The sequence below is a fragment of the Odocoileus virginianus genome, chromosome 19, assembly GCF_023699985.2.
Source record: "Odocoileus virginianus isolate 20LAN1187 ecotype Illinois chromosome 19, Ovbor_1.2, whole genome shotgun sequence".
Classification (NCBI taxonomy): Eukaryota; Metazoa; Chordata; class Mammalia; order Artiodactyla; family Cervidae; genus Odocoileus; species Odocoileus virginianus.
In genome coordinates, this window is record NC_069692.1 from 2,683,169 (window position 1) to 2,709,733 (window position 26,565).

The following is a 26,565-nucleotide window of genomic DNA, read 5'->3' on the forward strand; positions in this document are numbered from 1 at the left end:
GGAAGGAAACTGGGAAAACTCTCAGTGACTGGTGTTTGTATGTCAAAATCTTTTAATGACAGTTACACTGTAGTAGCACTAAGAAATATTTATTCCATGAGAGAGAAACATAAGGAGAATCTGTCCTGTAGACATGACACTTCACAGTTTTCCTTAATGCCCCTACTTGTTCTTCACTCTGTATTTTCACTCAGGATAGTTTTTTAAATACAAATTATATCAGGTTTTTAATTTTTCTAAGAAACATTATTCTACTAATAAATACCACTCCTATTAACAGAAACTAATCTTTAATACAGAGGCTTAATGTATAAGGTAATATATACCTTATACATGGCAAGGTATAAGAGGTGCCATGACATGGAATAAAAAAAAAAACACAAGCCAATTCCCAAACTGAAATCAATTTTTAACATTACCAATGAAGAAAGGCGAGATGGGGAGAATAGGCATAATGTAAATAATTCTAAACTAACAGATAACTTCTAAACCAGTAATAATTTTGGTTGTAGAATACATCACTTGATTATAAATTAGAATTTCAACTTATACCTCATTTTCAGAAAAGAAAGTAGACAGATTTTTCTCAGTGATGAATTACATCAATGTGATCAGCATATGAGAAACAGTGTGTCTATCCTTCTACACTTCTTTCTTCCCCTTAATTACTTTCCTTTTTACTGTTTCTTCTCATGTTGTGCTACGTGTAGGCCACAGAGCTTGATTTGTAAGGCAAGTCAATTTTTTGGTATGTATAGTAATTTGTCCATCTTTTTAGCTGAATTTCTAAAACATCTTACATTAAAACTATGAAAAATAATATATTTAGGCAAAGAAAAGATTTTCTTATAATGCTAAAGTATGAGAAAAATTTAAGGTTTTTAAGTCGAAACTATGTTATAGCAAATAACAGCAAGGGTAAGAGTCAGAACATGTTTTTTCAATGAAGAGCAGTCTAGATCAGCAGTCTAAAAACTGAAGAAAAACATCTAGTACATATTTTAAAATAAATATCTAGCACATATTAAAAAAACCTTTAAGTTTTACTAGCTATAAAAATTTAATGCAACTATTCAAAATGCAAGAAATAAAGAGATAAATTATTTTGTAATTGTTGGAGCCTAAAAACTTTTTGTCAGCTGAAATTGACTAAGAACTGTAATTCAACTGAAACTTCATTACCATCCAAAAATGGTTATGAATAATCTCAAAAGCATTTAAGAACATCAACTATTACACTATCACTTGTATTATTTCAAGATTCAAGTAGTACTTTCACGATCAATGAGAAGAGTCATATTTATGAAAACACAAAAGTTTCTCATTTAAAATTAACAATGTGATTTACTTTGATACTATGAAATCTTATAAACCTTACAAAGAGAGTAAAGTAATAACTATAGTTTGACTCGTCAGAACTAAACTACCAGCTGAAGACTTCTCTATCAAATGTAAAAATCAGCTTAATTTAACAGGAACATAATCCAATAGAATGGCTTTTACTTAAAATGTCTCTATTTACAGACTGTGATTTATTTAAAAGTAGATATAAAATAATAAAATTGTAGGGCATGAATTCTATCAGAAACATGAGTATCTCTTTAGAGACAATGGAAACACAGTGAAGTTCTAGAAAGTAAGAAAAAAAGGTTTTTTTTTTAAAAAAAAAAGGCAGTGACCAACTCTTATTAAAGAGGATGATGAGTATATACTAGACAATGGTAATTAGAATCCTTACCTTTGGGCTGCTGTTTTTACTATTGCTATCTGTGCATTAGCATGAGAAAAACGTCTTACAGTTCCAGAACATAATGATGTATTTTGTGTATTTTCACTGCAGAGTCAAGAAACAAAGAAAAAATTAAACAGGGAAAAATTACATATACATAAGAAAAATGCATCCTTTAAAATCTGAGGACACACACAAAAAGCTTTTATCACTTATAAGAACTTTTTTATACATAAACCCCTGCCCATGTTAAGTTTTCCAATAGTTTCCACTTTCTGAATTTGTTTCCAAAATGTTTCCAATCCAATTTATTAAAGAAGGTGAAGAGTAGAACATCAGAACAGAAATGAGGAATACTAAATGTATGTTTCGCACTGTAATATTTCCTGTAAATTAATCCAGATATATTTCATCTTATTCTCAATTTAGGAATATCCATTGAGGGGAAAAAAGCTTTTAAACTATATACTATGAATATACAAAGCTTTCTTATGTGCCAAAATAATATTAAGTGTTAATTATAAAAAAAGTTAAAAGTGCTAAATTCTACTTTTGACTCTCCACTGACTTGAAAATTATTTAGCCTTTATGTTTCTCAGTTGACTATAAACTGAGAAGGTAAAAAAGAACAATGATTTCAATCCTATTTCTGGGATATGCAATAGACCAATCATATCAGTAACAGTGGTTCACTATGACAACAACTAGGAAAGATGAATTATATCTAGAAGTGGAATAAGAAATCTTAAGGAAAAAAAAAAGAAAGAAAATAAAAGGAGTTCCTCATTGAGAGTTCTGCAAGAGAACTCACTGGCCATAGCAAACATACTCTTCAAACAACACAAGAAAAGAATCTACACATGGACATCACCAGATGGTCAATACCGAAATCAAACTGATTTTACTCTTTGTAGCCGAAGATGGAGAAACTCTATATAATAGTCAGCACAAACAAGATCTGGAGCTGACTGTGGCTCAGATCATACGCTCCTTATTGCAAAATTCAGACTTAAAGAAAGTAGAGAAAACCCCTAGGTCATTCAGGTATGATCTAAGTCAAATCCCTTATGATTATACTGTGGAAGTGACAAACAGATTCAACAGATTAGATCTGATAGAAAGCCTTAAGAACTACGGACGGAGGTTAATAACACTGTGGTGACCAAAACCATGCCCACAAAAAAGAAATACAAGAAGACAAGATGGTTTTCTAAGAAGGCCTTACAAATAGATGAGAAAGGAGAAGAAAAAGGCAAAAAACGAAGGAAAAGATATACCCAAGTGAATGCAGAGTTCCAAAGAATAGCAAGGAGAGATAAGAAAGCCTTCTTAAGTGAACGATACAAAGAAACAGAGGAAAACAATAGAATGAGAAAGACTAGAGATCTTTTCAAGAAAATTAGAGATAACAAAGGAACATTTCATGCAAAGATGGGTACAATAAAGGAGAGAAAAGGTAAGGATTTAACAGAAGCAGAAGAGATTAAGACTAAGACGACCAGGCAACAATACATAGAAGAACTGTACAAAAAATGTATTAATAACCAAGATAAGGACGATGATGTAATCACTCACCTAGAGCCAGACATCCTGGAGTGTAAAAGTCAAGTGGGCCTTAGGAAGCATTACTATGAACAAAGCTAGTGGAGGGGATGGAATTCCAGTTGAGCTATTTCATATCCTAAAAGATGATGCTGTGAAAGTGCTGCACTCAACATGCCAGCAAATTTGGAAAATGCAGCAGTGGCCATAGGACTGGAAAAGGTCAGTTTTATTCTGATTCCAAAAAAGGGCAATACCAAAGAACGTTCAAACTACCATACAACTGTGCTCATTTCACACACTAGCAAGGTAAGACTAAAAATCCTTCAAGCTTGGCTTCAACAGTACGTGAACCAAGAACTTCCAGATGTACAAACTGGATTTAGAAAGGGCAGAGGAACCAGAGATCACAAACTGCCAACATCTGTTGGATCACAGAAGAAGCAAGAGAATTACAGAAAAACACCTACTTCTGCTTCAATGACTACCCTAAAGCTTTGACTGTGTGGATCACAACAAACTGTGGAAAATTCTTCGAGAGATGGGAATACGAGACCACCTTATTGACCTCCTGAGAAACCTGTATGGTGGTAAATAAGTAACCGTTAGAACCAGACATGGAACAATGGACTGGTTCAAAACTGGCAAAGGAATACGTCAAGGCTGTGTATTGTCACCCTGCTTATTTAACGTAAATGCAGAGTACATTAAGCAAAATGCTGAGCTGGATGAAGTACAAGTTGGAATCAAGATTGCTGGGAGAAATATCAATAACCTCAGACACCACCCTAAAGGCAGAAAGCAAAGAGGAATGAAAGAGACTCTTGATGAAGGTGAAAGAGGAGGGTGAAAAGCTGGCTTAAAACTCAACATTCAGAATATTAAGATTATGCCATCTGCTCCCATCACTTCATGACAAATATTATGCCATCTGCTCCCATCACTTCATGACAAATAGATGGGAGAAGAAAGTGAAACAGCCCAGACTTTATTTTCTTGGGTTCCAAAATCACTGTGGATGGTGACACTAGCCATGAAATGAAAAGATGCTTGCTCCTTGGAAGAATAGCTACGACAAATCTAGACAGCATATTAAAAAGCAGAGATGTCATGTCGCTGACAAAGGTTCACATAGTCAAAGCTATGGTTTTTCCAGTAGGCATGTATGGATGTGAGAGTTGGACCATAAAGAAGGCTGAGCACCAAAGAAGTGATGCTTTTGAACTGTGGTGTTGGAGAAGATTCCTGAGAGTCCTTTGGACTGCAAGGAGATCCAACCAGTCAATCCTATAGGAAATCAGCCCTGAATATGCATTGGAAGGACTGATGCTGAAGCTGATGCTACAATCCTTTGGCCACCTGATGCAAAGAACTGACTCACTGGAAAAGACCCTGATGTTGGGAATGATTTAAGGCGGGAGGAGAAGGGCATGACAGAGGCTGAGATGGTTGGATGGCATCACTGACTCAATGGACTTGAGTCTGAGTAAACTCTGGGAGTTGGAGATGCACAGGGAGGCCTGGCATGCTGCAGTCCATGGGGTCACAAAGAGTCGGACACGACTGAGCGACTGAACTGACTGATTTTTATGTATACTTAAGTATCTTTATGACTTAAGAGTGAGGAGATTTTTTTTTTAGAAGATCCAAATAGCATGAATCAGAAGGTAAAAGTTGATTTGTTAATCTTAAGATGAAAGCTTTCAGGTCAATGAAGGACTGCACAAGCAAAATTAATAGGCAGATAACTATTTAGGAAAAAATATTAGCATTCTTCAAAACCAAAATGGAACTGATCTGTTTTATATATGGAATCCTTCCAAATACAAAGGAAAATAAGTAAGTATAAATAAGAGTCCCTTGGACAGCAAGGAGATCAAACCAGTCAATCCTAAAGGAAATCAACTCTGAAGATTCACTGGAAGGACTGATGCTGAAGCTGAAGCTCCAATACTTTGGCCACTTGATGCGAGGAGCCGACTCACTGGAAAAGACCCCTGATGCTGGGAAAGATTGAGGGCAGGAGGAGAAGGGGATGACAGAGGATGAGATGAGTGGATGGCATTATTGACTCAATAGATATGAGTGTGAGCAAACTCCAGGAGATGGTGAAGGACATGGAATCGTGGTAATCTATAGTCCATGGGGTGGCAAAGCGTCAGACACAACTGAGTGACTGACAACAACAACACTGAGATATCCTGGTAAGTATTTCCCAATGGAGTCATGACTTTTAATATTATGACCAAAATTTTGCTGTTTGAAAGCAAGTTCATTCTACGAAATCCTCGTGTACCAAAATTTTCCTTTCAATATTTTTATTCCAAACCGAGAAATCACTGCAATCCATCCTATTCCCAAAATTCAAAGCAAAGAATTCACACACGAGGGCCATTCCATCTCTTGGCTCTAATGACAAACTGACAACAAAAGGCACAGGTTGGGCCAATTGACCAAACGCGGCCAATCAGCTTCTGGCGTCAAATGTTCATCTTTTCTGTAGGGACGTATGGTAAAGAGCAGATACCTCAATTTCTTATTGTTGCTCAACATGTTAAGTCCAATTGCGTTGCCTTTCAAAGGTTTTAAACTTTCAGTCTTGTTTCGTCTTGCACATGCCTTCCATGGATCAACAGAACTAGTAGCAACAACTTCAGATTGACGATTTAACTGTAAAAAGACCCATAAATTGTTAAGAGTCAATAAACGACAAAATAAGATAATTTATCAACAAGTATTTGAAAATCCATTTATTAAAAAAAAATAGTAAAAATATACCAGCTATTGGAAATGGGGGAAAGGGGTGGCAGTGGCACAGACTTTTCAACTGTAGTACTTTTTCTTCCCTTAAGCACAATACAAATATATAGGAACATGGGTATTTATCATATTACTTCCTTTTCATTTCAGCATCACCAAAGATATTTGAGAAAATTACAAGAAAAACAAAAGGGATGAGGGTGGAGCATCTTAAGCTATCTTTAGCTGAAAGCAAAATATAAACATTTCCCCTGCGAAACAGGCCTTGATGCACCTGTAGGACAGGACATCCAAATACAGCAGTAAGTTGTCACTGTAAAGGACAATGGCTTTAGCATCAAAGTTTCTACATAAACACAGAAACTGAGATAATGGCTTCATATCTTAATACTTGAAAATAATAATACAAATATACCAATAACCATCACTTTGCAGTTAAGAAAAAAGTCCCAAATTCTTAGAAATACCTTGTCCAAAACAGTATTTTAAAAATCACTCTTTATCTACTTTTATATTGCTTTTGAAACAGCAGTCTAGTATTTTAAATTTTTACTTTTTTACAAGAAAATAGTCATAAGATAACCTCTTCGCCAATCAATTATCTCCATAGAAACCTAAAAATTCACTTGAAAAAAAAAAAATTTTTTCCCACCAAAAAAAGTCTTTTTTGTGAGGAGTTCATTGTGCCAGGACTGTTTTTGTTTTCAGGCATATGAATACTACAAAACCCCCAAAAGACCTATTTTAAACACTGCTTAACACTTTCTCCTCCTTGAGACAGTTTCTTACATCTTAATCTTTCACAGCCATGTACTTTGGACGCCTTCACTTACGATGACAGACAAGGTAAGTGGCTAAGTCTTCCCTTTATTCTCTGAAAACTAGAAAAGCTGGACAAAATATAAATTCTTAAAAAAAGAAACTGTTTGAAGCACCTGGGGGATACCAAGGCAGTGAAGAATTAAGTGACAGTGACAAGAAACTCAGAGGTCTAAGCCCAGACTCTTATTTTCCTGAGACACCTGCTGTCTCCAGAAGATGCAACGTCTGGAGCTGCAGAAGATGAGAGGCTGAGAAACTAAGCTGAACACCCAGCAGAGTCAGAAAGCTGGGGAGACAAAAGTAGAGTTCAGCATCCACTAAGTATGGACTGACTCTTAAAACACCTCAAAATCAGAATGAGGATATATGAATAAGAGTAAATTAAGGGTGAATTCAGAGAAGGCAATGGCACCCCACTCCAGTACTCTTGCCTGGAAAATACCATGGATGGAGGAGCCTGATGGGCTGCAGTCCATGGGGTTGCTAAGAGTAGGACATGACTCAGTGACTTCACTTTCACGCAACGGAGAAGGAAGTGGCAACCCACTCCAGTCCTCTTGCCTGGAGAATCCCAGGGATGGGGGAGCCTGGTGGGCTGCCGTCCATGGGGTTGCACAGAGTCGGACACGACTGAAGCGACTGAGCAGCAGCAGCAGCAAGGCTGAATTAGATCTATAAATCCAGCTTCCATTCATCTCAATCTCCAGTTGAAGTTTAGATTTTACAGTAAATCTAGATGAACTACCTGGATGGTTTGTTAAAACAAACTGCTGTATCCAACCCTTACAGTTTATTCTGACTCAGTAGGTTTGGGATGAGCCAGAGAATATGCATTTCTAACAAGTCCCCAGGTTTCACAGATACTGCTGAAAAGGGGCCTCTGAGCCACAAATGCTGAAGCCTGCAGGCCCTAGAGCAGTGGCAACTACTAAGCCTATGTGCCGCAACTACCATATCCATGTGCCTAGAGCCTGTGCTTGGCAACTAGAGAAGCCACTGCAATGACAAGCCTGTGCACCTCAATGAAGAGTGGCCCGCCCTCACCGCAACTAGAGAAAGGCCCTGTGCAGCAACGAAGACCCAGCACAGCCAAAAATAAATACAGCAGTGTGCACACGCCAAAAAAATCCTGAGACATTTCCATTATAGACTAACCATTTAATTTCACCCCTCCATATACGGATAATTACAACAAATAAATGACTGCTTATGGCATTTGGCTTCCGAGCTGGTGGCTCAGTGGTAAATAATCTGTCTGCCAATGCAGGAGACTGAGGAGATGTGGGTTCGATCCCTCGGTCAGGAAGATCCCTTGGAGGAGGAAATGGCAACCCACTCCAGTATTCTTGCTGGGATAATCCCATGGACAGAGGAACCTTCTGAGCTACAGCCCACAGGGTCTCAAAGAGTCAGACACAACTGAGCGCGTGCGCGCGCACAGGCGCACACACACACACACACACACATATAGATAGGCATTATGGTAATTACTTTATACTCAATAGCTCACTTAATCTGCATATTTTACACATTTCAGTAGTTCTTCAGACTGGGATTCAGAAGCTACGCCTGATACTTGACACCACTGAACTGAATGACAGGATTAATATGCTCAAATTTCCCACTTCAGTTCTCTTTCTCCAACAAAATCTCTTCACCATGTATCACTTAAACTTTATGGGAACTCTGTTCCTAGGTTATTAAAGATCACTGAGCTTAGAAAGCAAAGTAACTTGTCTAAACTAGTTAAATGGATTTGAACAAAATATTGACCCGACAACAAACCCTATGCTTTCCCATACTACACTGCATATAAGGAAGTTTTTATAATGTTACTTGCAGAAATGTGGGCTTCCCTAGTGGTAAAGACGGTAAAGAATCTGCCTGCAATGCAGGAGACCTGGGTTCAATGCTGGGGTTTGGAAGATCCCCTGGAGAAGGGAATAGCAATGCACTCCAGTATTCTTGCCTGGAGAATTCCATGGACAGAGGAGCCTGGTGGGCTACAGTCCATGGAGTCACAGAGAGTCAGACGAGACTAAGAGACTTTCATTTCACTTCATTTTGCAGAAATATAAATACTATAAATTATGGAAATATAATTATAGATATTAATTCTTAACAAGAAGAGACAAACCCAAACTATGTTATTCCAAGTTAACACTCAAAATCATAACATCTCAAAATCAAAGGAATAAAAATTTATTTATATGTTAATAAATGTAGAAAGCTAATCCTTCCTCTGAAGAAGTGGTTAACCCAAAATTATCTTACTCAATATACAGGCACTTAACTCAGCAAATTCAACCATATTTCTCACTAAGTGCTAAAACATTTTCAAATTTCCTTTTTAAGAAAATATTTAGGCACAGCAATAGGCAACTCACAAGTTCACCATTAAAGCAAGATTTGCATAAGACAAATTCTTAAATTTCCCAATTCTGCTACCAACAGGTTACTATCAAAAGCTATATACAGTCCGCAATAAGACAAACAGTACATTCAGTTTTGCAGATAACTGCAAAACATTTAGTGTATTGTTAAACTGCCTTAGGAAAGGGCCCTTACTATCTGTTACACTTAGAAAGTAGCTTGCAGGGGTGGAGGCAGGGGGAATGTCACCCCATAGGAGAATCACAGGATGTAAATTTGTAAAAGATTCTCCTCTCACGCAGTTACAAACCTACAGAACACAATTAAAGCTGCCAGAAAATTTAGAGATATCGTTGAATTAAAATACAACATATAAATTATTTCAGATGCATGGCATATCTACTTTTCTTTATGTAATCACTTTTATTTTCTTTCATTTTACTCATATTCTTGGTAATCTACATCAAATTATTGGGAGAAAAGGTGTAAACAAGTAAAGTTCGAGCCATTTATGACCACCATCTCATGGATTAGCTACTAGTCAGTCTAAAAGTGAAAGTCAACGTTGCTCAGTCCTGTGTGACTCTGCAACCCCATGGACTATACTAGACAAGTCATGGAATTCTCCAGGCCAGAATACTGGAGTGGGTAGTCTAGCCCTTTTCCAGGGGATCTTCCCAAGCCAGGAATCGAACCAGGGTCTCCTGCATTGCAGAAGGATTCTTCACCAACTGAGATATGAGTGAAGCCCCAATTCAGTCTAAAGGCCCCCTGAAAACTTTAATTTTCCTTCCCCTCCAACCCTCAGTTCCCAGGTGGCGTTAGTGGCAAAGAACTCACTTGCCAGAAGAGACATGGGTTTGATCCCTGGGTCTGCAAGATCCCCTGGAGGAGGGCATCGCAACCCACTCCAGTATTTTTGTCTGGAGAATCCCATGGACAGAGGAGCCTAGTGGGCTACAGTTCACAGGTCGCAAAGAGTCCACATGAAAAGCCCTAGGTGGATTACATAGTCTCAGAATTCTCACAACCATCCTATAGTTATATGCTGACCTAAAATCTGATATTCAAACTACTTTAATATGGGCTTCCCTGATGGCTCAGTGGTAAAGAATTTGTCTGCAATGTGGGAGACCCAGGTTTGATCCCTACTTCGGGAAGAGCCCCAGGAGGAGCAAACGGCAACCAACTCCAGTATTCTTGCCTGCAAAATTCCATGGGCAGAGGAGCCTGGCAAGTTATGGTCAACAGGGTTGCAAAGAGTGACACGCGACTGACCAACTGAACGCACACTCGCGCTAAGTCACAGACTGTATGCTGTGGGCAGATCTGGCCTGGGAGTCTTGGGGTGCTCATCCTTGCATCATAGCACTAATCATTAATAACTAATAACAGCCAGTTACCAGGATACAAGCTCCACAGGAAGAAGAAACATGTCTTGTTTGCTCGCTATCATCTAGAACACTGTTAACAATACATATTTTGCTACATGATTATTTCATTGGGACTGCTAAATGTGCAAAAGTTACCAACATGTGTATCTTCCACCCAAGCTTACCACACATCACAACAATTAAAAAAAAAAAAGTATTCAGGAAATTTAGCATCTAAGAATTTCAGAAAATAAGACAGGATAAAAGAATCTATTAAATGATTAAAGACATTAAAAATATATGTTAAAGGTTCTGAAATTCTTAAAATTGAAATGGAAACAGTACAGAAAGAACAAAACACTATGAAAAACATAAAATCTTAAAAGAGAACTAATAGTTCTACAAATTATATTTAAATTTAAAAAAAAAAGAAAAAGAAATGAATGACTAAACAGCAGATTAGGTATAGATGAAGATAAAAGTGAACTGGAAGACACAACTGAGGAAACTATATAGAATATGGTACAGGAATGATAAACTATATAGAATATGGTACAGGAATGATTTTTTTTTGCCCTTTATCTTTTTTCTTTTACACATAAAGTATACGTTAAAGGGCATGCAAAAAAATTGATGGTCTAATTATACCTAATAAAATTAGTTCCAGAAAAAATGAGGAAAGGCAACATCTAGATAATGACCAAAATTTTTTCAGAATTAATAAAAAATATGCATTCTTTATATAAAGAGGCGCAATGAAACTGCAGGAACCCAAAGGCAAAGAGATTATTCTGTGAAAGAGAAGGGGAAGAATACTAAAACACTTTGGACCAAAGTAAAGGTTTTCTCCTAATTCTACACTCATTTTCAAATATAGTAAAGGGGCTACATTAGTTTAAACCAATGATCCATGAGGACCTATATATTATCCACACCCTTAAAAAGACTTTCTTATACACTAAGACTTTCTAAGGGACAAACAGATATGGATCATTTTAAGAAACAACTCCTACTGTACAACTGTGCTCATTCTACATACTAGCAAGGTAATACTCAAATCCTTCAAGCAAAGCTTCAGCAGTACACGAATTGAGCAATTTTACAAGATAGGTTTACAAACGGCAGAGAAACCAGATACTGAACTGCCAACATCCGTTGGAGCACAGAGAAAGAAAAACATCTACTTCTACTTCACTGACTACACTAAAGCCGTTGACTCTGTGGATCAAACAAACTGGAAAATTCTCAAAGAGATGGGAGTACCAGACCACCTTATCTATCTCCTGAGAAACCCGTGTGCAGACCAAGAAGCAACAGTTAGAACTGGACATGGAATAATGGACTGGTTCCAAATTTGGAAAGGAGCACGTCAAGGCTGCATATTGTCACTCTGCTTATTTAACTTATATGCAGAGTACATCATGCAAAATGCCGGACTGGATGAAGCACAAGCTGGAATCAAGAATGCCGGAAGGAATATCAATAACCCTAGATATGCAGAGGACACCACCCTTAGGGCAGGAAGAGAGGAAGAACTAAAGAGCCCTCTTGATGAAAGTGAAGAGTGAAAAAGCTAGCTTAAAACTCAACATTCAAAAAACGAAGATCATGGCATCCAATCCCATCACTTCATGAAAACAGAAGGAGAAAAGATGGAAACAGTGACAGATTTTATTTTCTTGGGCTCCAAAATAACTGCAGACTGTAACTGCAGCTATGAAATTAAAAGATGCTTGCTCCTTGGAAGGAACACGATGCAAACCTAGACGCATATTAAAAAGCAGAGACATCACTTTGCCAACAAAGGTCCATATAGTCAAAGTTATGGTTTTTCCAGTAGTCATATACAGATGTGAGACTTTGACCATAAACAAGGCTGAGCGCCAAAGAACTGCTGCTTTTTAACTGCCGTGCTGCAGAAGACTCTTGAGAGTCCCCTGGATAGCAAGATCAAACCAGTCAAGTCCTAAAGGAAATCAGTCCTGAATATTCATTGAAATGACTAATGCTGAAGCTGAAGCTCCAATATTTCAGCAGCCTAACACAAAGAGGTGACTCACTGAAAAAGACCCTGATGCTGGGTAAGAATGAAGGCAAAAGGGGCAACATAGGATGAGATGGTTAGATGGAATCACCGACTCAATGAATTTGAGGAAACTCCAGGAGATAGTGAAGGGCAGATAGTGAAGGGACTGCGTGCTGCAGTCCATTGGGTCGCAAAAAAGTTTGGACACGACTTACTGACTGAACAACAACAACCACTTTAACACTTTCTTTAAATTGATTTACTTTAAAACCTATCTGCAGAAAAGGCATCATGTAATATCTCCTTTCCCATCTTCACTTTCACAGTAAACTTCTGCCACTTTACAAAAGACATAATTCTCACTTACATTAAGAGTCTAAAAACCTCATGAAAAGAACATTTATAAATACTGGCACTATAGTAGAGTTTCCTATCTTTCCCTGTTTTATATATATTTCTGTTAAAAACAGTATTCTGGACCAAATTAGGATTTTCTTAATATAACTATTTAATATAATGCAAAATGGAAAAGCAAAAGTGATGAAAATTTTCATTTAATGACTTTATATCTCTACTTTAGTTATTATCAAGAAAAGCATTGCCCCAAAGAAAAAAATCATGTGAGAAAGAAAAGAAAGCCCCCCCCTCCCAAAAAAATTTAAATTTGCACACATTTATTACAACCAGGTAAAAAATTCAGGTCAAAACCAAGGCTGTATTTTTCTACTAGAATTCCATGGTAAAATGTCATCATGAGGAGGGAAATTAACATGTATATTTGAAATAAAAACAGAAAAAAATCTACTTATTACAGATCAATAATATTTCTGATTTAACTAACTGGCTATACTATGGATCGGCCTTGTCAAGTAAGTAATGTGGAAGCAATTTCCAGAGATCACATGAGCTAAACATGCAGTTCCAAAATTTAAGAAAATATACAAAAACAAAATATTTTAAAAACCATATGGGCAAAGGCCAATTAATAACGAGCAAGATGTCAGTATTTTCAGTTATTTCTGAGATCATCTGGTTAAAACAAAAGTAACAAGTATAACTACTAGCTACACATTAAGTATTGATAAAGCCTTTTTTAATATATTTCCCCCAAATTCAGAAGGACAACAAATCTAAAGACTGGATTACAAATTATGTTAAACTTTCAAACTTCCATCACATTGCTATGTGCTTTCTTTTTTTTTGGCTATGCTGGTTCTTCACCGAAGTGCACAGGATTCCAGCAGAATCCTGGAACTGGCAGCCTCTGGGCACTCAGGCTCAGTAGTTATGACACAAGCTGTCTGTTGCATCATGCAGGCAAAGCTGCCCCACATCACCTGGGGGTCTTAGTTTCCCAACTGTAGAATGAACCGGAATCCCTGCATTGCAAGGAGTCTTAACCACTGGACCACCAAGGAAGTTTCTGCTATGTGATTTCTGCCATTTAATTCAAAAGGAAAGAACTGAGTGATAAATGCTATATCAATTATCACTATATCCATCTATTATGTGACCAAGATTTCTCAGTACTTGTATCTAAAAAAAACATAAAATTACTGTTGGAAGTTACAGCATAGCAATTAATATTTATGAATACATAAACTAAATGAATAAGGAAAGAAAACAGCAATGCCAACCATTTTAATAAATAAATTTCCAATATAACTCTACACAATAGGTTTAACAATGATAAATTACATGTTTATTAGTAATTATAAACATAACTTGGTCCAGTAAAAAATGAATACTTAACAACTTTTAGTGGCAAGATCACTAAATATTAAATTTCAGTAAACATATATATCTTTTTATTCAGTAAATATATATTTATAAAGTATGATAGAGTAATTAAAATATTTTCAATTGCATAAAAATATATCATATGAATTTAAAATACATATATAGGGACTTCCCTACTGGTCCAGTGGCTAAGATTCCATGCTCACAACTCAAGGAGCCCAGGTGTAACCCGTGGTCAGGGAACTAGATCCCACATGCTGCAACTAAGAGTTCACATACTGCAACTAAAGATCCAGCAAGCAACAATGAAGACCAAAGATCCTATGGGCCTCAACTAAGACTGAAAGAAAAAAGCACAACTGTTAAAGAGGAAATGGCATACATATTTTCAGAGTTTTTTTAAATTGAAATATAGTTGAATTTGCAATGTTGTTGTACATGTATTTTTAAAATAGATGATGATGAATATCAGATCTGAACTATCTTTAGAGATCACAGGATACATAGTGTCATATAAATTTTATTTTTAAAATATCAACATGTACATCCTCAAAAATGTGTAACAAGGCAAATACTTTATAAAGGCAAATATTTTAAAAAGGGGGGGCAGGGTATCTCCAAGAAAAAAATCTCCAGTCGTGTCTGACTCTTTGCAAGTCCATGGACTATATAATGTAATCCGTGGAAATCTCCAGGCCAGAATGCTGGAGTGTATAGCCTTTCCCTTCTCCAGGGAATCTTCCCAACCCAGGGATCGAACCCAGGTCTCTTGAATTGCAGGCGGATTCTTTACCAGCCAAGCCAAACCTCCCAAATCAAAAATCAAGACTGAGAAGAACCTCGGTTTATCAACTGAATATCTGTATATTTATAGTACATCTATTCACTGGACTACTACATAGCAATAAGTAGCAATACTATAGAGCCTTCTCCAGCAGATCTTCTCGGGAAGATCTTCTCTGGGTAGGCCCAGGAATCAAAGCAGGGTCTCCTGCATTGCCAACTGAGCTATGAGGGAAGCCTCTATCTAGCAATAAAACAGATGATAAAGATATCAAAATACTTTGCTATGGAGTTACCTTACAGACTACACTACACTACCAAGTAAAAAACCAAGCTACCAAACAATGTGGAGAGTTTCTTCAAGAAGGGTGGCATATTCTAATGTTAAAAAAAAACAAACAATGGAAGGCTAAGCCATATAATATCTAAAGCAGGTCATCCATGGGTAAAAGAGAAGGGGAAAGAGGGAATCAGGACAAAAACTAGACTTCTCTGAATAAAATTTCTTTGCAGATTTGACTTTGGAACCATGAAAACATCTTTTGCATAATTATAAAATACATTAAGTTCAAAACATTTTTAAAAAAGCAAATCCTCAAATCAACAAAAAATGAGTTTAAATAAATAAATCAGCAAAACTCTCACCCAACTGGTAGAATTACAAACCAAGAAAAAATAATTTCAAGTGTCTTTAAAACAGAGTAATTTAAATACACACTTTTTAGTGGGATAAACCTAGTGAGATATGCCACCAACAAGGAAAGAAAGCAAAAAGACTTTAAATCATTTTATTAGCAACTATATTTTGTATTGATATTGTGAAACTATTTGTCTAAAAGTAAGTTACTCAATTAACATCATTAGGAAGCAAGACACTCAACCCAAAAGCTATGAAAGAAAAATAGTGTATTTGACAATGTAAGCAAATATCTTTTCTCCAAGGCAATAACCACCAAAAGTGAAGGCAAAAAATTAGCGGAAAAAAACTAGTTTAAATTACTAATAACTATTATTAGTAGCACAGCTGTGGGCTAGCTTCTCTAAAATGCCATTACTTTGTCAAATCTAAGAAAACATTATAAGATACATTATTACTGTCTATACTAATGTACAAAACATTTTTAACTCAACAAGAGGCATCCAGTTAGATTTCAGATGTCAAAAATGTGGGAAAATGTCTGTCTTAGATGCAACATAAAAAGAATTTCTACAAATCAACAGTATTCCAAAGACTAAATGGAAAAATGGGCAGAAGATATCAAGTAACAATTATCAAAAGGGAAATAAATGGACTATACATATTATGAGTGAGATATTCAAACCATACTCAAAAGAAATACAAAGTAGGACTACACCGAGATACTATTTTCTATTGCAAAGATCAAAAGGATGATAATATTGCTAAAGTGTGAGGAAACAGGCATGCTCTGACATTGCTGGTGAAAGTCTAAATCAGGTATAACAAAATTAGAAATGTACCTGTCCTGATATATCAGCTCTACTTCTAGAAATTTATCCTGCAGATATGCTGATAAATGTGCTAAGTAACCCATATAGAGGCTAGTTTATGCAACATTATTTTAAGTGGGGGAAGAAAGTTGATAGATCTTTCCATATGTTGGTGGAGGATAACAGCAGTGTATCATACAATGGAATACTATGCACCTACTGAAAAGAATGCTGCTGCTGCTAAGTCGCTTCAGTCATGTCTGACTCTGCGACCCCACAGACAGCAGCCCACCAGGCGACTCTGCGCAGCCCCATAGACAGCAGCCCACCAGGCTCCCCCGTCCCTGGGATTCTCCACGTAAGAACACTGGAGTGGGTTGCCATTTCCTTCTCCATCGCATGAAATTGAAAAGTGAAAGTGAAGTTGCTCAGTCGTGTCCAACTCTTAGGGACCCCATGGACTGCAGCCTACCAGGCTCCTCCATCTATGGGATTTTCCAGGCAAGAGTACTGGAGTGGGGTGCCATTGTCTTCTCTGACTGAAAAGAATGAGGGTGATTTTAATGGACTCTTATGGTTGGTCTCTTAAGATACATTAATTTTACAAAGTAAGATTACAGTGTGTACAATATACTGCTGGTGGAGAAAGAGTAAGAAAGTGGGATGAGAATACAGATTTTCTTTGTGATAAATAAAATATTTCTGATGAGATAAACAAGAACCTAGGAATACCATTTGCCTCTGGGATGGGAAAGTGGGTGGCTTGGACTTACAATCAAAAATAGAAATCTCCTGATGTATTAGTTTTTAGTATATAACCTAAAAAAAAAAAAAAAACTAAAAAGCAACACTTGCCTTTTTCCCTTTGGAGGTTTCAGAATCCTCATCTTCATCTACACTGAGTAGATTTGCCTCACTACATAGAAAATAAGGGGGGAAAAAATCTTAAGTGACAATTACAACTCATACATTAAATTCAAAGTTTTATTCTCCTTGTTCACCTAAATACAGAGATCAGCAAACTTTCTGTAAAGGGCCAGAGACTAAATATTTTAGAATTTTGCAAGCCATATGGCCTCTGAAGCCAACACTCATCTTTGCTTTGCGACTGAAGTATGAAGGCAGCCACAGACTAAATGTGGGGCTGCGCTCCGATCCAACAGTGGCCAGGCTGCGCGCTGGCCACTGTTTGCTGACCTCTGCCATGAGCGAACACACAGTTTTGTTTTCATCCGAACCATGGATTTCATCTACTTTCACTCATTTTTTTCTTTCTGTCTTGCATTTTAAATTAGGGAGAAAGGACTCAGAAGTAAAGAAACATACCGTTAAGAAAATCTTAGTTGATGAAAAAAAAGTAATTCCAATGGTAATAACCCAATAAAATAGTTATACCTCTATCATCCTGAGAAATATCAAACCTTCACTGAGAATTATTGACCTCAGATTCTAAAAGACCAGAATAATGTATCTATTAACAGTTCATGTTAATCTGAACACAATGATAAACCAACTGTAATTTATAAATGAAGCATACAGAACAGGGAGCACCTTAAAAGACACATTTTTATATAATCATGACAAATATTCTATCAAATAAAGTAAAAATAAATCCTTCTGAAGACAATTCTGCTGAACTGTTTTTAGTTAAAATCTTAGCTATTTTAACAAATATGTAAAACATTTCAATATTGCTTGTATACAACTTAACTGTTTAAATGCTCTCCTACAAACATTTTACAAAAATGTTTAAAAATGGTATATTTCTTAACATTTAAAGGTGGTCTACTCAATTTCGGATTTAATGTCAATTTATCAAAACAACACCTAAGTAACAAACATCTGTAATAGAAAATAATCAGAAACAAAAAGAAAGAAGACCATAAAATGCCAATTTTGAGTGAGAAACTTACTGGTTCATTCAAAGTTCTCCTTCAAATAAAACTTAACTTCAAATTCAACATCTCACAGGAGAAGGCACCTAAAGTGGTAATGATGAATGGAGCTGTTGCCTAGACAGAAGGGAAGCACCTACAATACTCAGCCAATATACTCTGAATGACTTCTTGCATAAAATTTCCAAAAAATATTTGTAGTTTTGGTAGAACTTAAGTGTATATATTTACGTGTCTCTTAATTTGCTATTTGTTCTGGCCAGCAGAAGCCAGATCAACAACTAAGAAACTAATAGCAATACTAAATTTGTAATACAAATCTCATGATATGCAAAAGGTTGTATGAAAGCAATTTAAAAATTTACAGCAGTCACTCCAAGTATATTAACAAAGTATAATGTACGCTTCACTTAACTTCTGTCTGGGTCAACACCTGTGTTTATCATTTATAGGGTTTCAGTTTTCTCTGGTAGCAATCTATGATGAACATGGTTGGGGAGAGGGTTGGGGGTGGGGGGAGTTTCAACTGCAAAGACAGACACTAAACTTTCTTACAAATTTCGTAAGGAATTGTAAGGAATTTCTTAAAATTTCAGGAATCGTAATCTGGGTTCATTCAGTCCTGATAAGTGGTGGCATTTCTTATCACTACCTGAACAGAGTGCCATATTAAAAAAAACAGTATCAGAGTGCCATATTAAAAAAAACAGTATCTTTAATAGAAAATCCATAATATGGTCAACTTTTAATTATAAGATTACTTGTATAATATGTACATATTTATACATTGCAAAAGATGAAGAAATAAAACCACATATAATTACTTACCAATAAAAGAATTGCTTTTTCTTTCCTTAATGCTACTGTAAGTCAACGTTTTCTTAAGAATATCATACTCTTAAAAATATTTCTATGGAATATAAATTGTTTTTCTAATGAAAAGTTTCATTCTTATAAAATATCTGAGGGGGTAAAAAAAATTCTTACTCTTTATCTGTATCTCCTTCACTTTCTTCTCCATGATCAAAGCTCCAATTATTTTTAAAACCTCCATCTCTTTTAGATTCTGATCTAGCCAAAGCTGAAATAAAAACAAACTCAGATAAGTATTCATTAATAGAGCTATTCAATATAAAATAAAATTGAGCATTTGCCAAACTCTTTGCTTAGTCAAAGTTTTCTTTTAATATGTTTGTCTTTTGCCTACTGACTCTAAGAGAAAAAGAACACATTAAAATCTATTTTTGCTAATTTACACTTGTCCATATCTGTGAATGTGCTACAGAAAAAAAGCTCAAATTCAGTAAAATATTTTAAAAAATGTGGACAGGAACACACGAATATGTATGAAATACATAAAAATCAACCCTGTATCTCCATATTTGATCACTGGTTCTAGAAATTACTAACTTAATTTGCTTGCCTTACTTATGAGAACTAAATCCAGACCACCAGCCTTTTTGCTACCTCAGTCAACCATCTCTGCATTTTAACAGAAAAGAAACAAACTAAGGTTTTTGGGGTTAGCACCAGGGAGAGCTCAATGTTCAAAACACCTCTCCAAATCAGCACACCAAACATGCTTAACTATGAGATTAAAATCATATAAATGCACGCCTGAAATATCGTGAAGCCATAAGCAACTAGAAAGTGGGAACCTGAGAAATTAATGAAGTTCTGAAGGTGGCATTTGTTTTGGAGCCACGTAACAAAAACCTGCGGAGAAGGCAATGCCACCCCACTCCAGTACTCCTGCCTGGAAAATCCCATGGACGGAGGAGCCTGGTAGGCTGCAGTCCATGGGGTCGCTAAGAGTTGGACACGACTGAGCAACTTCACTTTCATTTTTCACTTTCATGCATTGGAGAAGGAAATGGCAACCCACTCCAGTATTCTTGCCTGGAGAATCCCAGGGACAGGGGGGCCTGGTGGGCTGCTGTCTATGGGGTCGCACAGAGTTGGACACAACTGAAGTGAGTTAGCAGCAACAAAAATCTGAGGCCTAGAGCTTGGGAAGATCAGTTCTGGGGGCCCAGCAAGATGAAAGGTCAGAATGAAGACCTGAAGGGCAACAATCCAACTGGCTGAACTAGTGCAGAAAAAAAAAAAAAAAGAAACTTACTGAAGAAAGAGATGGGAGGATAATTATGACATCATGCTGTTGGTTCAGGGTTCCGGGATTGAACTAAAGACAGAGTTTTCCTGATGGCTCAGCAGGTAAAGAATCCACCAGCAATGCAGGAGACACGTGTTTGATCCCTGGGTCGGGAAGATCCCCTAGAGGAAGAAAATGGCAACCCACTCCAGTGTTCTTCCCTGGGAAATCCCATGGACAGAGAAACCTGGCGGGCTACAGTACAAATGGTCGTAAAGAGTTGGACACGACTGAGCGACTATGCATTCACGCGAAGACAAATAAAGAGTACTTTGGCTTCATGTTTAGGGAATACCTCAACGCCAGCTCACAGTTACACAGGTTTGGGACCAGAATTTTCATAACCTACATGGTCCAGAAGAGTCCATAATTAAAATAGTCTCACAGCCTATATGGCCCAGAAAAGCCCCTACTTAAAATGGGAAAGATGCACAGTATCACAAAGATGTTAGGGAAGTGCAAAGTGAAAGTATAATGAGATACTATTTCACATTCGTTAGGATGGCTATTTTTTTACTTGGAAAACATGAGTGTTGGATTACCTGTGGGAATATAAAATGGAGCGGCCATTGTGGAAAACGCTTGGCAGTTCCTCAGAAAGTTACACATAGAACTACTCTATGATCAGTGATCCTACTTCTAGAAATATACCCCGAAACATCTGAGACCATGGACTCTGAAACTTGTCACCAAAGTTCACAGCAGCATTATGCACAAAAGTCAGAAGGTGGAAACTACCCACATGTGCATCAGCAGATTAATGGATAAACAAAACGTGCTGTGTTCACAAATACACATATAGAGGATTATTTTTTGAATTATAAAGATACGAATTCTGACATGCTACAACATGGATGAACCTTAAAAACAGGAGTAAAATGCTTTACCCATTTTAACTCATGGGGCTTCCCTCGTAGCTCAACTGGTAAAGAATACACCTGCAATGCAGGAAACCTAGGTTCAACCCCTGAGGTGGGAAGATCCCCTGGAGAAGGGAACGGCTACCCACTCCAGTATTCATGCCTAGAGAATTCCATGGACAGAGGAGCCTGGCAGGCTACAAGTCCATGGGGTCGCAAAGAGTCAGACACAACTAAGCAACTTTCACTTTCATTTTAATCATGCCAGACACAGAAGGACAAATATTGTATGATTCTATTTATATGATATATCTAAAATAGGCAAATTCAGAGAGCAAGTAGAATAGAGGTTTCCAGGGGCTGAAGGGAGAAGAAAATGTAGAGTTATTTTTTAATGGGTACTCAGCTTTTGTCTGGGATGATGAGAAAGTTAGAGAAATGGATAGTGGTGATAGTTGCACAACATTATGAATGTACTTAATGCCAATTTACATTTGTATATTTATAAACAGTTAAAACAATAAATTTTATGTTGTGTATATTTTCCCACAGTAAAAAACTGTAAAGGCTAAAACATAAGTACCAAAACCCCTAAATGACTAGCAGAATCAAATACAAATCTTCTCTAAAAAACATCAATGCCTCAAAAAAATTCAACAAAATATGAGTTTACAACCAAAAATATTATGAAGTAGGTGGAAAGAAGTCATCAGGAGCAAATCTGAAACCTCTTTACATGTATAATATACATAAATAAATAGTAGAATAGGAGCAAGGTTTTTCTTTCAGTAAAAGAAGTTACAAATAAGAGAAGACAGCTAGAATGAACTGTTCATTCTAGTGGTGCTAGGTTAGAGTAAGAGGTATCAGTATGAACTTATATTTATTTGATACACATATAGATGAATAGATACAGAAACAAATATAGAGACTCTGTTCCACAGGCTAGAAGAGCTAAAGGTCTGTCCTCAGAGAAAGTCTACAAGTGATATCCCAGTAGCAACAAGCACGCTTACAATCAGATTTTATTTTCTGAATACCATTCTGCAATACAAGGAGCCAGAGTTCCCAGGAGAAATGATTGATTCTAGGATGAGGCAAGAAAAATACAAGGTAAGTCTGGAGTATTCTGCAGGGCCAGAAAGCAAGAAGGCATTTAAAAAAAAAAAGGATGGGAAATTTCAAAAGGATTCAAGAGCAACCTAAAAGAACCCACCAATCACCAAAAGTGGAACAATTTTCGCAAAAATAAATGATAACAGTACTGAATTATAATATGATTAAATAACTGAATATATAAATATAAATATATATGAATATAATATATATTATATCATATATAATATGATATAACTGAATAAATAAATAAATGGGGAGAAGGGACACATCTTCCTTACAGAATTCCAAATAATACATATACAAACCCCTGCCTTTAAGAGACAGAACTTGTAATTCACTTCCCGAGTCAACTACAGAAAAATGTGACTAACAGCAAGAAATCTGATAATCACTACCTGCATCAAGTGAACATCAAAGTTAACATCAAAAGTGATGTTTTATTCATAGCATTCCCTTCATTGATCATAGCCTTGTCGTGTGAAGGTACTTTCGTAACTCAATGAAGCTATGAGCCATGCTGTGCGGGGCCACCGAGGATGAACAGGTCATGATGGAGAGTTCTGAAAAAATGACGTCCACTGGAGGAGGGAATGACAAATTACTCCAATATTCTTGCCTCAAAAACCCCACGAACAGTATGAAAAGGCAAGAAAAGATATGACACCTGGAGATGAGCCCCCCAGGTCAGAAAGTGTTCAATATGCTACTGAGAAAGAGCGCAGAAATAGCTCCAGAAAGAATAAAGAGGATAGGCCAAATGGAAATGACACAAAGTTGTGGATATGCCTCACGGTGAAAATAAAGTCCGATGCTGTAAAGAATACTGCATAGGAACCTAGAATGTTAGGGCCATGAATCAAGATGAACATCAACATTTTAGGTATCAGTGAACTAAACTGGGCAGGAATAGGCATTTAATTCAGATGACCACTGTATCTACTACTGTGGGCAAGAATGCCTTAGAAGCATTGAAAGAGCCCTCATAATCAAGAAGAGTCCAAAGTGAACTCCTTATTGCAAAATTCAGGCTTAAATAGAAGCAAGTAAAGAAAACTACTAGACCTTTCAGGTTTAACTTAAATCAAATCCCTTATGATTATACAGTGGAGGTGATGAAAAGATTCAAGGGATTAGATCTGATGGAAAGAGTGTCTGAAGAACTATGGATGGAGGTTCATAACACTGTACAGGAAGCGGTGACCAAAACCATCCCCAAGAAAAGAAAAGCAAGAAGGCAAAGTTGGTTGTCTAAGGAGACTTTACAAATAGCTGAGAAAAGAGAACAAGCAAAAGGCAAGGAAGGAAGGGAAAAATATATCCAACAACACACAGAGAGAACAGCAAGGAGAGAGAAGAAAGTTCTTAAGTGAACAATGTAAAGAAATAGAGGAAAATAATAGAATGGGAAACTAGAGATCTCTGCAAGAAAATTAGAGATACCACGGAAACATTTAATGCAAAGATGGGTATGATAAAGAACAGAAACAGTAAGGACCTAACAGAAGGAGAAGAGACTAAGAAGAGGTGGCAAGAATACACTGAAGAATTGTACAAAAAAGGTCTTAATGACTCAGATAATCACGATGGTGTGATCACTCACCTAGAGCCAGACATCCTGGAATGCAAAGTCAAGTGGGCCTTAGGAAGCATCACTATGAACAAAGCTAGCTGAGGTGATGGAATTCCAATTGAGCTATTTCAAATCCTTTAAAATGATGCTGTTAAAGTGTTGCACTCCAACATGCCAGCAAACATGGAAAACTCAGCAATGTCCACAAAACTGGAAAAGGTCAGTTTTCATTCTAATCCCAAAGAAAAGCAATGCCAAAGAGTGCTCAAACTACCATACAGTTGCACTCATTTCACATGCTAGTAAGGTAATGTTCAATAGTCTTCAAGCTAGGCTTCAACAATACGTGAACTAAGAACTTTCAGATATACAAGCTGAGTTTACAAAAGGCAGAGGAACCAGAAATCAAATTGCCAACATTTGTTGGATTATACTGAAAGCAAGGGAATCACACAGAAACACCTACTTCTGTTTCATTAACTATAACGCTTTGACCATGTGGGTCACAACAAACTGTGAAAAATTCTTAAAAGAGATGGGAGTACCAGACCACCTTACCTGCCTCCTGAGAAACTTGCATGCAGGTCAAGAAGCAAGTCAGAACCAGACATGGAACAACAGAGTGTTCAAAATTGAGAAAGGAGTATGTCAAGGCTGTATATTGTCACCCTGCTTATTTAACTCATATGAAGAGTACATCATGCAAAATGCCAGACGGGATGAATCACAAGCTGGAATCAAGGTTGCTGAGAGAAGTATCAATAACCTCAGATATGCAGATAATACCATTCTAATGGCAAAAAGCAAAGAGAAACTAAAGAGCCTCTTTATTAGGGTGAAAGAGAGTGAAAAAGCTGGCTTAAAACTCAACATTCAAAAAACGAACATCAGTGGCATTCAGGCCCACCACTTCATGGCAAACAGAAGGGGAAAATGTGGAAACAGTGACAGATTTTATCATCTTGGGCTCCAAAATCACTGCAGATGGTGACTGCACCCGTGAAATTAAAAGACGCTTGCTCCTTGGAAGGAAACCTATGACAAACCTAGACAATGGATTAAAAAGGAGACATCACTTTGCCAACAAAGGTCCGTATAGTCAAAGCCATGGTATCTTCAGTAATCATAAATGCATGTAAGAGTTGGACCATTAAGAAGGCTGAGTGCCTAAGAGTTTGGGCTTCTGAATTCTGTACTGAAACACTATTAAGAGTCCCTTGGACTGCCAGGAGATCAAACCAGTCAACCCTAAAGGAATCCAACTGGAATATTCATTGGAAGGACTGATATTGAAACTGAAGCTCCAATATTTTGGCCACCTCAGGTGAAGTTAGGAAAAGACCTTGATGTTAGGAAAAGACTGAAGGCAAAAGGAGAAACGGGCAACAGAGGATGAGATGGTTGGATAGTATCACTGACTCAATGTATGTGAGTTTGAGCAAACTTCAGGAAATAGTGAAGGACAGGGAAGTTTGGCGTGCTGCATTTCATGAGGTTGCATTCCAAGAGTTGGATAGGACTTAGGGACTGAACAACAACATTAATAGCACATTTAATATGATGTGATGAAAATGTGACTTCAGCTCTCTGTTTTCTTCCCCAAAACCCATGCCAGTTTTGTCATGGGAACACATCAGATAAACCCAAACTGAGGAACATTTTAGAAAATCCTGACCAGGACAGTTTAAAACTGTCAAGGTTATGAAAAAAGATTAAAGAAATCAACATGATCAGAGGGGACAAAGGTGACACAACAACCAAATGCAATGTGGAGTCCTGGATCCTACAAAATAAACAAGACATTGATGAACTAACTAGTGAAATTCAAGTCTGCAGTTTAGGTAACAGTATTATGCCCTTGTTAACTTCCTAGTTTTTTACAAACATATGATTATCTAAGTTGGCAACATTAGGGGAAGATGGGTAAACAGTACAAAGCAACTATAACATCTCTGAAACTTCTCTATAAATCTAAAATTATCCCTTCAAAATATTCAGAAACCAAATGTAAAATAAACCTGTGTTTTTTTTTTTTTAAAGGGTTATGAAGAACATAATAAACTCTGACAATTACTAGGCTATAAAGACTCCTAAACGCAGCAACTAGTACCCGTCACTGAAAGCCGGGCAGGTTACCAGAACGGCCACTAAGCAGCGAAAGACCAGGAGACATTGCACTGTGTACACCCTGAAGGAGCAGGGCTCTGTGCACACAGTTCCAACAAGTCCAAGCGTGGCATCTCCTAACTGACAGCAGATTAGAACCTACAAATCAGTGAGAGGAAAATAACCTAATCAAAGTGATGACTGCCAATTAGAACAAAATAAATCATAAAAAACAAGCAAATTCTAAAAACATACATTTTAGA

At 37.0% G+C, this 26,565-nt stretch overlaps 1 protein-coding gene across 6 annotated transcripts in view; it reads right to left on the reverse strand.

The window, feature by feature from the left end:
- Positions 1-26,565, reverse strand: part of SENP6 (SUMO specific peptidase 6) — a 132,711-nt gene that overhangs the window by 81,399 nt on the left and 24,747 nt on the right. For 4 of the 6 annotated variants that reach the window (XM_020901292.2, XM_020901287.2, XM_070480784.1 and 1 more), the window contains exons 2-5: positions 19,480-19,573; positions 17,453-17,513; positions 5,799-5,941; positions 1,739-1,834 (exon numbers count right to left, since the gene is read on the reverse strand). In XM_020901292.2, coding sequence (XP_020756951.1) covers positions 1,739-1,834; positions 5,799-5,941; positions 17,453-17,513; positions 19,480-19,573 — 394 coding nt within the window. Of the gene's footprint in view, positions 1-1,738; positions 1,835-5,798; positions 5,942-17,452; positions 17,514-19,479; positions 19,574-26,565 lie in introns of those variants that run through there. The other 2 variants (XM_070480785.1, XM_020901306.2) reach the window with 2 other exon arrangements.